This window comes from Danio rerio, chromosome 5 (assembly GCF_049306965.1).
Source record: "Danio rerio strain Tuebingen ecotype United States chromosome 5, GRCz12tu, whole genome shotgun sequence".
Taxonomy (NCBI): Eukaryota; Metazoa; Chordata; class Actinopteri; order Cypriniformes; family Danionidae; genus Danio; species Danio rerio.
Window position 1 is genome coordinate 51,993,615 of NC_133180.1, and position 16,595 is coordinate 52,010,209.

At 34.7% G+C, this 16,595-nt stretch overlaps 1 protein-coding gene across 3 annotated transcripts in view; it reads left to right on the forward strand.

Moving 5' to 3' along the window:
• The window catches only part of rasa1a (RAS p21 protein activator (GTPase activating protein) 1a), a 106,361-nt gene that overhangs the window by 75,202 nt on the left and 14,564 nt on the right, over nt 1-16,595 (forward strand). For all 3 annotated transcript variants that reach the window (XM_009301766.5, XM_073951398.1, XM_021476621.3), the window contains exons 13-21: nt 233-313; nt 659-816; nt 4,055-4,131; nt 8,407-8,579; nt 10,530-10,689; nt 12,210-12,352; nt 13,019-13,134; nt 15,781-15,867; nt 15,955-16,022. In XM_009301766.5, the coding sequence (XP_009300041.2) occupies nt 233-313; nt 659-816; nt 4,055-4,131; nt 8,407-8,579; nt 10,530-10,689; nt 12,210-12,352; nt 13,019-13,134; nt 15,781-15,867; nt 15,955-16,022 (1,063 nt within the window). The remainder of the gene's footprint in view (nt 1-232; nt 314-658; nt 817-4,054; nt 4,132-8,406; nt 8,580-10,529; nt 10,690-12,209; nt 12,353-13,018; nt 13,135-15,780; nt 15,868-15,954; nt 16,023-16,595) is intronic.

Consider the following 16,595-nt stretch of genomic DNA (forward strand, 5'->3'; position numbering starts at 1 on the left):
GGAAATTTTTATTGTTGAAATTTGGATGAATATGTCAAAATACTGCATTTATTCAAGTGTACTTTTATTATAAGCATATAAAAATCTTTATTGGGACTTGAATAAATGACACCACTACTAACACTACAAACTAAATCGATTTTAGTCGAAAAACGACAAAAGATTTTTTAGATTGTACTTCATGTATTAATCTAGCTTGTTCAAAAGTACTAAATAAATCTTTCACCCACAGGACTGGATGAAATGCCTTCAGACATTCTGCAATAATCTACGGAAACCCTTACAGACCACATACAACAAGCGTTTGCGTCAGGTAAGAGCGACCATCCGTTGTGTGTCAACTCTCGCTGTTCCCATAAAGCGTTATCCGCTGTCCCTTTAATCATGAGATAAGACGTTTGGATGCCTGGGAATGTGCTGTCTGAAGAGGCCACAGCTGAACCGTCTGCATGCTGGTGAACAGGCCGATGAAAAGCCCTTTCCGAGCACCTGATCCCCAAACAGGCTCTTTGGGCTAAATCTAAAAAAAACATCGTCATTTTCATTACCACAGGCATATTTTTGGGAAAAGATCCATGCGTGTCATTTTGCCTCTGACATCTCATCACTTATTCATTACAGAGAATGGAGAAAATCTCACATTTGCCTCTCGCCTTAGGTTAGCAGTTTGGTTCTATATGTGGAAGAAGCTCACAAACTTCCCATCAAACACTTCACCAACCCGTACTGCATCATCTCGCTGAACAGCGTGCAGGTGGCCAGGACTCATCCAAGAGAAGGACAAAACCCTGTGTTCACCGAGGAGTTCATCTTCGAGTGAGTTTATTCCAGTGTTTCCATTGGCCATGTTATTACTGGAATGTTATTGAATTAGGACTGCACGATATTAGAAAAAAATATGACATTGCGATATTGTGTTTTGCTACAATACATATTGCGGTATAAATTAAATTGTACCAGATGATTTGAATAGCTCTATTTGGGAAGATTTCACTCATTTAGATCCACTGGAATGAGCATCTGCATAAATAATAATTAATAACAAGCAAAAATAAATAAATAAACAGTGTTTTATGGTTTTCTGCAGAGTTGAACAGTATTCAATACAGAAGTTGAATCAATTGTATAATAACATGGCCATCATTGTATAAATGATTTAAAAATAATATTTATTAATATCTTTTTATCTTTAATGAATAATTCAGGGGCGTAGATTTAGCATTGATAAGTCCCCACCAGTTTCCAACAACTATCAGAATGTCCTCACCAATAATTTAATTTACTTAAAAAAATCGTGCAGAAAGGGTTACATCATGTTCTTTCCTCGAGCCGCACCGCCCCTAAACGCATATGAACAATGTGATTGGCTGTGTCTTTACCTGCTGTCATGTGAATGGCTGTAGCTGCATTCAATTACAATCAGCGCCAAAACAACTGCGCAGGGGAATTTGCCATGCAATAATAAGGTGTGTGAGGTGTGACACACACAAGTGAGAATGGCGCCAGCAAAAAAGGTGGACATAAGGTGGACGAAAGTCACATTAACTCAAGTTTGCCATCATGATAATGCCGTTAATGCTCATGTTTTTCCCCCCATTGTAAAACACAGTCTAACGTTGTAGCAGACTGATATAGTTTGTGAATAATATAGCCTTAATCAACAATAAGTCTTTATTAAACTCTCTTTATCAGTAAATAACTTTCCTTTAACATTTAACAAAAACTGAACTGTTTTGCAGTTATTTTCTATTTAATTGTGATATAATCATTGCATTTTAGTGACATTCAAAGAACTGTTTTTTTGCTGAGTTAGCTTGTGGAATGGATATCGTAACCATGCTTTTTGATGTACCAAAAATATTTCCCACCATTTTGTTAAATTGCTTACCATACTATTTTACTCTTTTAAGTGTTTAATTACAAATGTGCATTTAAACTGTGAGTTTTATATTACAGTTTTATAAATAATGCACATTTAGAGTAAAGAAACATGAAAAGATATATTTTTTTTAAAATACAAATTTATTATCATCTACTATACCTTTTTTTTTTTTTTTTTAAATCTGTTTCAACTTGTTTTAAATTAAAAACTGAAGCCTATAGTCAAATAGCAAACCATTTCAATAAAAAGGAAAATTCTACTGTAAGCAACTTACTAAAACTAAAATCTTTGTACTAAAATCGTACTAAATTCGTACTAAAATCTTTGAAAGCTTCGTAGCTAAATTAGCTTGGTAAAGTTGGTTTTAGGTTTGATAATTACCGGACATTCACTCACGCAATTTTAGGGATCATCTGGGAATTACATCGATAGAACCAGATTTTAGTACAAACAAGTTGTTAATGACACAAGACCTAATATAGTATACTGTACAAATTCATCACAAAGCCTGCCGTACTTATGGCTGCACAGTTTCTCTGCCCTCCGAAGAAGCCCACGACTCCTGCTGTGGTATGAATGTTTGATGGTTGGTTATCCTGTGTCATCTGTTCCTCTTGCTGAACCAATGCGACAGCTGCTTCACGTAAAGCTGACTAATAGTTTTTACCATTTTACTTCTGTTACGTTAGTAACTCATGCTGTCCTATCCATCAAAACCTTGCTGCTACCCTTGGCCTCTGAAAACACTCAACGTCACTTGAATACGCCCCATCACTTGAATACGCCCCTCCCACTGATAAGCATAGGCTTTGCATGCAGGTTGACATTGAAAATAAAAACTAAAATAAAAGTGTAAATAAAAGTAAAACTTAAATTTGCATTTTAATTTGATTTGTGTCACTATTATAGTGTGAACATTAATAACAAACTTTGTAAAAATCGTGTTTGCATTTTATTTTTCAGTTTGTCTTTTTATTTTAATATTGGCAGGCTTGATGCCGAAATGCAGTGAAAGTGAAATGTTAAATCGGCAGCTTCTTTTCAATTATATTTTATTTCATTTTCGCTTTTGGCAGATATTTTACGAACAGTGTTTTATGATGAAATTGTTAATCTGGATTTCACTTTAATTTTCAATGTTTATTTGATGTATTTAAAATTAGCAGGATTTATCTTCCATATGATTCTCCCTTACCCACCAATGCCAAATGTAAACCTTGGCCTTTGAAATGATCTAATCCAGTGATAGAGCTATCGATGCTCAAACAACAAATTGTTCAGCCCTATATTGAATTTTATAAGGTGTATTCTGAACATTAAAAGTCAGGGAATTTTATTAATTTGTTTTTTCCAATTCATAGTTGTCTGTCATTTAATATTTTTCTTCCCATTTACCAAAATGTATTTTCATTCATCACGTTTTGTCTATTTGTGATGGTTAGCTATTTTTTTAAATATAAATTTTATTCCTTTACTGCTTGTTAACAGGCAATCAAATGCAGTCACCATGTTGTATCTGTTAAAATACTATCTGTGGTTAGTTTTGTCAGCTCAATCTCTCTCCTGGATTTTGTTAATAAATTTTTAGATTATTGTGCTCTTAAATTTCTTCCTTTTATCAAAATCTGTGTTGTTTTGCTCTGGGTGAACGTGCATTGTGATGATGTCACATTATGTTCATCTAAAGTGGGTCTCATGCATAAATAGAAACTTAGCGTCATGCTGTGTTTATGATATCTCACGGTATCACTCACTGGATACCGCAACCTTTTCTATGTGAGAATATAGTATTATTTAATGTTAAACTGTGAACAATGTGCCTGCCGGCCAAAACCTGTGGGAAAACTGTCACAATTTTAAAAAAATAGTAAACTCCACACAACTTTGCATTATTAGCTTGGATTTGTGTTAAATTTAGCAATCATAGAATCAGTAAATTCTGTATGGATTGCTCAACAGAACAGTCTGTTTTCTGATCCTTACAGGTCATGGAAGTTCTGCTTTTTATTCAATAAAATTTAAGGAATTTAACATTTGACTTAAAGTGGGGACCCTGCCATTTTGATTTTCAACACTCATTTTGAGGTTTGAAAGTGATGGTTTATTCAAACTCTGATTATATTCTCTCTCTCTCTCTCTCTCTCTCTCTCTCTCTCTCTCTCTCTCTATTAGTGACCTGTCGTGCGACATCAACAGATTTGAAATAAGCTTAAGCAACAAGTCCAAGAAAAGCAAAGAAAGTGACATCTGTGAGTATATCTTTAATAGCAAAATGAGGTACACAGCATGCCATATTATTGTGCCAAACACAATCACACACACACACACACAAACACACACACACACACACACACACACACACACACACACATTAATATATATATATATATATATATATATATATATATATATATATATATATATATATATATATATATATATATATACACACACACAGTTTTTTTTTTCAATTTCTGTTTAACGGTAAGATCATTTTTTAACACATTTCTAAACATAGCTAATAGTTTTAATAACTCGTTTCTAATAACTGATTTATTTTATCTTTGTCATGATGACAGTAAATAATATTTTACTAGATATTTTTCAAGATATAGATAAGCTAAATTGTTTTTTAAAAAAATTAAAAACAGCTTTTATTCTTGCCGAAATAATGCAAATAAGGCTTTCTCTGGAAGAAAATATTATCAGACTTACTGTGAAAATGTCATTGCTTTGTTAAACATCATTTGCGAAATATTAAATATAAATAAATTTAAAAGCGGGGTTATAATTCTCACTTCAACTGTGTGTGTGTGTGTGTGTGTGTGTGTGTGTGTGTGTGTGTACGTGTTTTTGTGACATATCAGGACACAAATCTGTATAATGACATGAGTATGACACAGGTATTACAAAAAGGAGGTGAAATATGAGGACATTGGTGACTCATTGGTGACTCATTTCTCAAAAAGCCTATAAATCCTACAGAATGAGTTTAATCAGAGAGTAAAGCTGTCTCATGTGATGGTTGGGTTTAGGGTTGAGGGTAATACAATATACGGTTTGGACAGTATAAAATGAATGGAAAACTATGTAATGTCCCCACTTTTCACAAAAACAAACGTGTGTGTGTGTGTGTGTGTGTGTGTGTGTGTGTGTGTGTGTGTGTGTGTGTGTGTCTGTGTGTCTGTGTGTCTGTGTGTCTGTGTGTGTCTGTGTGTGTCTGTGTGTGTGTGTCTGTGTGTCTGTGTGTCTGTGTCTGTGTGTGTGCACACTACAAGTTCAACATCCAGAATTAGCTAAGGTGACATGATGGCAAGCAGCAGATACAAGTCACTCAAACGGCTCCACCATTAATTATGCATAATTTTTAGCCTTGATATAAATTAAATGAATGAGTTGTAAAAAAAATCCACCCTCATTTACAGTTGTCATGAAGTGTAATATTAGCTGTACACACTAAAATCATTTATCGTACCAGACTGAAAACAATTTTTTTCTGCTGTAAATTTGGATGTTTTTAAAATAAGAGTCTATATTATTGACTCTCCCTTTGGAGCCAGCCTCAAGTGGCCAGTTGATGAACTGCAGATTTCATATTGACTTCACAAAGAAAGCAGGAAGTTGCTAACTGGTTATCAGACTTCTAAAGTAGGTGTTTTCAAACTGTGGGGCGCACCCCACCAGAGTCACGAGACATTGAGGCATGTACTCAAGTAAATTTTTATGTGTTCACTAATGAATCTGATTGATATTAGCTCCACATCTAACTATCAAGCACCTTTAGAGTTAATGCGTGTGAGTAAAAAATACACAAATAAAATTGACCGGATGCTTTTCAAAACTAATGAAAGTAAAAAGTAAAGTAAAACCTGTGAGCCGTCCGACAAAAAAGTGCCCGTCTGAGCCAAATTAGCAGGATGCTTTTCTGGATCTTTCACTAACTATGAAGACCTTACTGTCTACATTTACATGGACATCTGTAATCTAGTTATTTGCCATAATAGATAATAATATAATTAAGGTGTTTCCGTGAAGTGCTTTCATGTAAGAGTTTCATGTAATTTTGGGTGACTTTGGGCAGACTCACGCTGTGCCTTTTTCATTCGCGTAACATTGCAAGACTTCGCCCTTCACTATCTCAACAAAGTACTGAAGTGCTAGCTCATGCTCTGGTTACATTACGGATTGATTACTGTAACTCGCTTCTCTCTGGCATTCCTGATAAACAACTTCATAGACTACAGTTGATTCAGAATTCAGTGGCTAGGATAGTTACCTGCTCGCATACTTCTGATCACATACTTCTGATCACATAACTCCAATTCTCTTTCATATGCACTAGCTCCCTGTTCACTGTCGTATACAATACAAAATCCTCCTCTTAACATACTGATCAACATTTCTAATCTTCTTCATTTGTACACTCCTTCAGCTCACTGAGATCATCTTCTGCTGAACTGTTATCTGTCCCACACTTTAAGATGAAGTCATTTGGTGGCAGGGCTTTTATTTGTACAGCACCAAAGTTATGGAATTCCCTGCCTTTGCACATTCGCCAGATGGACTCTATTTCCAATTTTAAATCTCAGATAAAAATGTTTTTGTTTAGGATAGCTTTTAATGATTTGCTGGTTTAATTTTATTCTGATTGTCATTTTTACTGCTTGTATTTTTATGATGTACTTGTGATCTGCTGTAAGGTGTCCTTGAGTGCTTTGAAAGGCGCCTAAAAATAAAAGGTATTATTATTATTATTATTATTATTACTACTTTAAATGCAGTTCGGCAGTTTCACTTTAACTCATAAACATTTTATTCATGCTCCCGTGACAAACTGGGGCATTAGACGGAAATAGGGAGTAAGGACAAGTGGAAGAGTGTTATGAAATTTAATAACACACACCGAATAGAAAGAAAAAAACTTCCACATTTTGTGATGTGCATGTCTATGGTTCTTGACTGATAGCCGTGTGTGAGAATCTTGTCGGAAAATTGGGTGGATAGTCCTTGATGACGATAATAATTTGCCGTGTTTATTTTAATAATGCCACTTACATATGCATATTCCATGTCTTAATTCTATTTCCTTTTAGTTCAGTTATGACCTTAGTCGGATTAAGGTAATCAAAAATCATTGTTTACATGCTAGACTCTTAATCAGAGTATAGTCTTAATTGTAATAAAATCGAATAAAGTATTGGTGTAAACGTACTCAATGTTCGACTCAGTCACACCGTCAGGGCTCTGAGAACTTAGCTTTGCGAAGCAACATTTTCTGCATGTACATCAAAAGCAAGTAAGCTATGGCTCACACTTATTGACAGTGAAAGATGATTTACGGTTAGTCGTGTCAGGAATACACCCATGTTGTACTGACTTGAAAAGATGGCTATGTGTTTATTTTTATGTAATTAATGCTACGCACTTTAAACGCAGCAAGTAATATGTGAATGAGGTTTGCACATGAGTTATAATTTTGGCTCGGTGAAGGGTGGGTCGGGGGCACAAGTGAAATTGGCCAAACTTGGGGGGGCATGTGTCCTAAAAGATTGAAAACCCTCTTTTCTAAAGTAGTGCTAACTATGTTAGAAAGAAGAGTTTCTCAACTTCAGGTAAAAATGATGAATACCTCACTTCATTCTTTTACACCGAGTTAAAAAAAAGACACAGGTTATAAGAGAATACCCCAAGGCAGGTGTAGTGTGAACTTTTGTTTTGATACTTGAAGCTTTCTTGTTATTGTTAAAGATTTAAATATAAAATGTTCTTAAATAGCATACATGTAGCCAGTAACACACAAGGCAGTTGTGGTATAAAGTTAATTTTAGACTGTGACCTTTTAATGGAAACAGAATTTGAGGCATTATATCACTAACCACTGTCTGTTTCAAGGGTAGAGAAGGGGGAATTCAAAGCTTATGTTTTTGTAACTCATTGAACTTACAATAAAAAAGTATAATGTATAAAGATAACTATTTTATTCTATTTTTTTCTGTGAGAACTAGATGTACGCTATCCCTTACTTGTATTGGATGTCATTTTGATGCTTGCTGTTGTGTATATAATAAGTTTAAAGCTACTGCAACCTTAATCTGAAAATCTAAAGAAAAGAAAATCTTAATTGACGGTATATCATGGATAGTTTACTCAAAAATGAGTCTTCTGTCATCAAGTGAAGTCATCTCACTCTGTACTTTTTCCAAACCTGTTTGCGTTTCTTTCTTCTGTTGAACACACAATAATGTTGGAATCTATTTTATTAATTCATTCCTACTGTGCATGTCAGTGTTTTACTAGTTTCTGACTTTCTTCAAACTATTGTTTACTGTAGAAAAAAAAGAAAAAATCTCAAAAAAGTAATCATGGTGTGGGAGAAAATGGTGAGCAAATGTTTATTTTTGGGCGAACTATTCCGTAAATATCCCTGTTTTTTTCTTCTTCTTGGATTTGTGTGCCCTCTGCTGGCACTGTACGGAGCAAACACAACCACTTCCCTGATGCTTTTTCTTTATATGTTGTTTCAGTGTTCATGCGTTGCCAGCTGAGCAAGCTGCAGAGGGGCCAGATGATCGATGAGTGGTTTCCTCTGAGCTCCTATGTGCCGCTGAAGGGAATTGAGCCCGGCTCTCTGCGTGTAAGAGTGCGATACTCCATGGAAAAGATCATGCCCGAGGAAGAGTACAGTGAATTCAAAGAGGTGTGTGTGTGTCTATATGCATACACAATATATAGTAATTTGGATTTTACTAATGTAGCCTTGTGGTTGAATATGTGGACTAGATATTGGAAAAATCTAACATTGTGATATTTTGTTATTCTGCGATATATATTGCGATATGAATACAATCTCACGAGATAAGTTGAATAACTATTTGGAAAGAATTTATCATTTTAGATTGATTGGGATGATTCTGTGTGGGAGTACATAAAATAAAAAATCCACAAGTATAAACAAATTCAACAAAGAGATATATACCAATTAAATAAACAGCATTTTATTGTTTTCCGAGGAGTTGAACTGTATTCATCATACAATTATTGAACAATTAAATGTAAAATAATACTGCATAGTTTTTGTTTTATAAATAATTCAATCACATTAATCATTATTGTTTATCAAAGATACAATTTCTTATGTCTGAACCCTCACAGTCACAGGCTTCAAAAAACACTTGTGAAATGATCAATTATAATCCAGACATCCAACATTGCGTACACTCGCGATGTGACTACTGCGAATTATCACAATGCGATATTGATGCTGAAACAATATATTTTGCAGCCCTAATATGGACTGAAAACTAAAAGATTTTCAGTTCTTGCCTATATGTTTATAAGCCCTTAAAGGTCTGTGAAATTATTATTTGTTTATTAAATTGTCTAACCTAAACAAAACAATGTAGAAGTTAGTTTCAGTCTGTTAGCTTTACAATGACAATGACAAACAATGACAAAATTTGCATCTAGAAAATATAAAACTGATAAAAACATTCAAAGCTTGGAGTTTGTCGCCTTAATCAATTGCTTTTCACATCGCCTCATTTTTCATAGTTCAGTTTCTTACTCTGTCTCCATCTTTGAAAAGCCTCTCAGGCAGTATGCTACAGCATTGTGTCTGAATGGGGAATATCAAATTCTCCAAAACTTTAAGCCAAGCTTACGTTTACATTTCATATTTGTAATCACTAATAAAGTTAAACATCAACCGTCTCTTAAGTTCTGTTGCTAAACATTCGAATCAAACTAAAACGGCATATTTTCAGGTTGCCCGAGCTAATGCGCATGCACACTTGAAATGACTGAGATCATGACACCAACCTCATTTATTGCCATTCTACACATTATCATCCTCTGGATAATGATTGTCTGATCATGTTGCTCTTCTGAAGTAATTCTTGGTCTTGATGGCGAATTTCCTCCAGAAATTACAGCGATGTTTGAGTAGTTGTTGCTGTCATGTGATGTGCTTTTGACAGAATGGACTGTACCTCGCGTTTGTTTCATACAGAATACAAGTACATTTAGTTCATTTAAAAGTAGATATTTTAAGCTTTATGGGGATATATTTCTTATGTCTGTGAAGCAAGTATTCGCATAGATTTCAGTGTGTTTGTTGACCACCAAACTGTCGTAAAAGCACACGTCTGGTCCGAGCTTCTCCGGAGAATCGTCAGTCGATAGCGATTGATGATTGGCTCCTGTACTTGTAGGCGGGGCTTCATTCACCATATTGACCGTTACACTTTTCCCCATTCAAAACTATATGTGTGACACGTCTTGTGTATTCTGTACACTTTGGCTGAATAATTTTCACTGGCAGTGCTGTGAGGAAACCAAACGCTATTGGCTGTTTTTTTTTAATAGGAGGAGCTACTTATTGCATTTTATAAATTACCAAGGGCAACAATCTTCCAAAAAAAACAAGGAAAAAAAACAAGGAAAATCTAACTCTTGAATGGAGGTTAAATAAATGTACATTTTTTTATTTTCAGGTGCTCCTTTCTTTTCTTTTTTATTTTGTACAAACCTGTAAAAAAATTATTTATTATTATTTTTTTTACTATATATTTTAGAAATGCAAAAAACAAAGTGATGTATCTTTTGAGTAGATTGTCATTGCTGACTTGCTCTGTCTGTGCTTGTCCAGCTGATCCTGCAGAGAGACTATCATGTGATCTATGCGTTGGCGCACGTGTGTGGTCAGGACCGCACTCTGCTGGCAAGCATCCTGCTCCGCATCTTAAGACATGAGCGAGCGGAAGCCCTGCTGCTGAGGACACTGAACGACAGAGAAATTAATATGGAGGGTAAGACTCTCTCTCTCTCTCTCTCTCTCTCTCTCTCTCTCTCTCTCTCTCTCTCTCTCTCTCTCTTGTTGTTTTATTCACATTTCAATCTTCAACAGCAAACAGATGTCAAGGCTGGCCAGTTTCCCTCAGGCTTCTTCATCATGCTTCAGCTCCAGAACAATGCTTTGACAGCTTTGTTGCTGCATTTTACACACTTCCTTTTTTGAAGCTATAAGCTATTGTTCATTTAATAGAGCAAGTAATCAGACGCTGTCTTGACGATGTGCAGTGTGTTCAGAGAAGAGCTGTCACTGTACCAGCATTAGTACTAGACACTTTTTTCATTTGTTGGTGAATTTACAACCACAGTCATGGTGAACGTTCGGTTCGTGAATTTGAATTAGATTTCAGAGCGTGACTCTTCAGAAAGATTACAAAATAATCTCCATGACCTTATTAATATTTATTTTTTAATATAAAAGCATTTGTAAAATTTAATTGCTCTAACTCGACAGCTAATTCAAAGCAGATCAGATAATGTACTGTGATTGTAAACATAACATGTACTGTTGTAAACAACATGTACTGTTGGTCTGAAGTAAACACAACAAGTCTCTCTTTTTTATTTTCCTGACGTTAAAATAGGATCCAAATCCTTATTTTGAGGCCGACCACAACATGATATAGAAATGCGGTTTCCCTGCATCGACTTGATTGACACCCACTTATTAACATGTCTCCATAGTAACGCGTATAATCATATCAACAAGACAGGACGTGCGCAAAGTAACCAGGATTAAAAGATCTGTTCAGCTCTCTGTGATCATAAGTCATCATCAAATGTGATTAAGAATGAGTATTACAGGTTTACAACATTTTTAAAACAGTGCATGTTAATGAATTACAGTGATTTTACTGTCTTATCACCACAGCCGCATGTCAGTACAATTATAAAAGAAGATGCTTCAATCCTGGTTTGTGAACGTTAAATCAGGTTTATTTTGTACATTAACATAACGAATATCCATACAGCAGTGGATATTAACATGTATCCTGTCACATTTGCTGTGCAAAAACTGTGGAAAGCTAAATGCATGGGCTGTGTTTGTGTGTCTGTGTGTTCGGTCTGTCACTGTGCTGTTTATCTGATGCAGCCAAGGCGGAGAGTGAGGTGGGCGGGTAGAACTAGCAATAAAGGCACAGGCACAGCTACATTGTGTTCATAGCTGAAAATTATAAAATACTGTAAGCTGTAATAAATAATTTAATGGGTGTTTTGAGCTGGAACTTTACAGACACATTCTGGAGACACAAAAGATGTCTCTTAAATCTTGAAAAATGGGTAAAATAGTTGCCCTTGGGTTAGCAACATAAATTGTGACTTGTCACTGTAGCTTTTAATTTATTTATTTTTTTTGTCATATTCGACCTATAGTCCGAGAATTTTTTTTTTTTAATTTGAAATCAGTACACTTGTTAATTGCCTAGTGTTTACAACACACCTTTCTACATTATGTTGTTTGGTTTTGATGTTGCAGATGAGGCCACAACGCTGTTTCGTGCCACCACTCTGGCCAGTACATTGATGGAGCAGTACATGAAGGCCACGGCTACACCTTTCGTCCATCACGCTCTTAAAGACACCATACTGAAGATCATGGAGAGCAAGCAGTCATGTGAGGTACAGCAAATAAACAAATAATAATATCCCACTTTTAAAAGGATAGTTCAGCCAGAAAGAAAATTCAGTCATCAATTACTCATCCTCTGTTTATTCCAAACTTGTTTGAGTATTTTTTTTTTTTTTAACAAAAATGTAGATCTTAAAAAAGTTTTGAAACTGATAGTTGTTGACTTTTATACTATATATTCTTTTTGCTACCATGGAAGCCAATGACTACCAGTTTACAACATTCTTCAAAACATCTTTTGCATTTATCAGAAGAAATTAACTCATCAATGTTTTGTTTGAGGGTTAGTAAATGGGTGAACTGTTTCTTTTATCTCATGCTCTGTTACCTTAAGATCTGTAAGTGTTGTCTTCTGTTCCTCCTGATGTGTAGTGTATATTATATCTGCATCATGTTCTCTCCAAAGCTTTGGATAAATTGGCTTTTGTGTGATTTCTATGATTTTCATTGAATTGACTTCTTTTGTGAAGTAAAATTTTTATATGGAACTTGATTCAAGTGATTGCGTAGAATACAGATGTGCAGTGGTAGAGCATTACAGGGATCGCTCAACCAATAATCAATATTCTATCTTCATCACATTATTCCAAGCCTGAATTAATTTTAGGGAATTAAGATTTCCCTTATGTTTAATGCTTTCTGGTTTTTCTCTGTAGCTGAACCCGTCTAAACTGGAGAAGAATGAGGATGTTAACCTGAATCTGGCTCACTTACTTAACATCCTTTCAGAGCTGGTGGAGAAGATATTTATGGCTGCTGAGATCTTACCTCCGTAAGTATGACTGCAATCTGACCAGCATGACTGCTATTAGGGGGGGTAGACATGGTAGAAATAATATGCCAAATATATGCATGCATAGACACAGGAATATTGCAATTGACCATTTCTAGATTAATTTTAAAAACTTACTTAAAAAGAAAAAAAAAAAAAAACGCAACATGATTCAAGTTACATTCTCTTAACCATCTGTCTTATTAACGTTTTATTACAAGTGCTTTATGCATTCAAGGGATCTGTGTAAAGCAAACAGGTTTCATCAAGTTTTCATCATTTTTGCCTTGAACTGCACGTTCCACAATTTTTCTATGTAAATAAGATCTGGACATCTTTATTTTATTTTAATTTATTCCTGATTTTTCAGCAGCCATTACTGCGGTAATTAGTGGACCATTATCATTCAGAAATCACTGAAATTGCATAAGAAACATTTCTGATTATTTTTACTTAACTATAAAAATACTAATGCATGATCCAATAATATACTTATTGATTATATGACAAAATAGTATGGACTCTTTTCACATTTCTGGGTATTTCAGCAATGCAAGTCATCGTAGTTGAGTAAACCTGGAGCACAGTGAATGAGGGAGTACATATTTGGCATTCCTATTTAATCAAATAATAAAAGAAAAACTCAAAGATCATGTTATAACGACTTCCATCAAAATTGTGTGAAGAACAAAATGTTTAAGCATATGCGTTGATCAGGCTTTTTTATAATTAGATGGTATAGTACAAAGTATTGCTTTATAAATATACATATGTTTAAAAAAGTCTAAGGATTAAAAAAAGCTTTCTAGGATTTATGACGCTAATAACCGTTAAACACCTCATAAGTGTCTTGTGAAAAGGGTTATAGATGTCCAGTAATGGCTATTTATTGGTCATCATCAGTGTTGTGCAAGTTACTTCCAAACTGTAATACATTAGATTACTTGCTACTGTTATTTAAAAGTAATCCCTTACCTTACAATATTACTGTCTCAGAATTTTAATGTTACATTACTTTTATATTACTTTTTAGTTACTTTCACCAAAATAACTACAGAATCAGAACTTAACATTCTAAAAATGTCAACTGCAAAGCATTTAACTTAAAATATATATGCAGGCTACTAACAATATAGTATATAATTGGCAACGTGAAGGCTCAAGACAATGCAAGAAAGGACGACAGCCAGAATTACAAATGACAAGTCTGTTAAAAGTTTGGTAGAGGTAAAGTGATTATCTGGCAATATCTGTGAATAGCTTGGGTATATTCATATTAGACACAACATGACTATATTTAAACTCCAACTCCATGACAAGATGCAGATTTTTTTTCTTATTGTTGCCATTGTTTTATTTACTTTAAATTCAAGTGGTTCACACAACACAAAACTGTCATGCACAAAATGAACACAATGAAGCTTTATCAGTATAAAATGCAATCAGAGAACCAACCCCCCAACCTCAGTCATTTTAATCCATAGAAATTAACATACTGTATAGGCTAAACATTGCCTAACTGCTTAGAAAGAAAACAGATCAGACAGAGATCTACATGCATCTAAAAAGACTAAATTAATGCACCTAGGCTACAACAACAAGACAAATAGCTATTGGCTCTATGAAACCATAAAACTAGACACACTTTTCAATACCAAAATGAAATTAAAGTGCTTTGGCCACCTCTGTTTCCACTGACAAAGGTGTATCAGCCATGGCATTGGGCTGTTAATCAAATAAAAAGAATTCATCCTCATGGCAGGTGACTTCAGTAGGTTAAGCATAATCCCATCCATCCCTATACTAGATTATATAGAATTCTAGCTAGTCGTCATGTAAACATTAGTTTACCTTGTCATTGCTGCCAGTCACAGGGATCTTGCTAATTAATTGATGGTAGCAAGTCTCCTGACATCTCGAGGTTCAAGTGGCATGATGGCAGACCGAGAAAAACTCAATTTCTCAATTTTCTCTTCTCTGTAAGTGGAGTGGTCACATGGCAACGGTCAAGATGTTTTTCTTTTTTAATTGCTAGTGCTATTTCTCAATGTCGATAATTCTCTCGGGTTTATATACAAAGGTTGTATTTGACAATAATGTTCTTCTGCTACTTATCAAAATCAAAGGAATGCGTGTACGTCCATCTTGCGAATGTACTGTCTTCTGTCATTTTCATCTGCTCTGTTCATCGGCTTACTGTAGACCGGGCAGAGCCAATAGCCTTGGACCTCAAGCTTAGAGGCTGAAATCATTCCACGTTAAAAGTAAAAAGTTCCAATAGCAAAAGGGAGATTAATTACTACATATGTGTATATTTATTTACTAATCACAAACAGAATATAGAACTTACTTTCTGTTTTTTATTTGCTAATGTCTTGTGGGCGAAAGCCAGGTTTGTTGTAACGCAAGCGTTACAGAACATGTACTGAGTAAAATATTTCTGAAAATGTATTATTAATGCCTTGCACTACTACGTTACAAGGAAAAAGAAATAAGTTACTGTAATACATTACTTTTATAATGCATTACTCCTAATTATTACTATATTTATTACTATATTACTGTCCTGTCAATGTCATATACATTGGACACTTACTTTTACAAAGCAGTTTATAGAGTTGGTTGATTGTCCATTTCCTGTCCCAGGACCCTGAGGTACATTTATGGCTGTCTTCAGAAGTCAGTGCAGCAGAAATGGCCGACCAACACTACAATGAGGACCCGAGTCGTGAGGTAACACCGTGCAAACACGCACAAATATAGCTTGACAAAGAACAGCCTCTTGCAAAGTGCTAAAATGTGTTTGTGTGTGTCCTCCAGTGGTTTCGTCTTCCTGAGACTCATCTGTCCAGCCATCCTCAACCCCAGAATGTTCAACATCATCGCTGGTAAGTGCAAAGCCTCACTCACAAGCTTATTTACCTGATGCAACACATTTACCTCAGGTAATCAGATTTTCACTCTGATTAAGAGTTATTTTTTAAATAAAATTGCACATTTAATACACATTTAGCATTTACAAAATTATAAAAAGGTTTTTAATATATTTATATAAATAACATATTCGTATCTAATATTTATAATATGTTATTTTCATTTTACTAAAATGTTAAAAAAATCTATACAGTAGTAATTTTATACATATACATTTTCAATAGTCTGTTGAAATCACATACACAAGCACATACTCGATCCGTGCATATACTCCCACAATAACACATGCACATACATATAAACTTGATCCGTGCATATACTCTATCCTCGCATAAACACCTAAATTTACACTGACATACACAAACTCGCTGCATGCTGGCATATAGCACAAACTTACATAATAAAATTCACAAACATATTTATCAGGAATCTGGTTATTGCAAAGCTGATGAAATAAAAAAGAATGGGATTAATATATGTATTAATTCTGTTAAATAATTCAAATTTGTTATATAAAATTATATAAA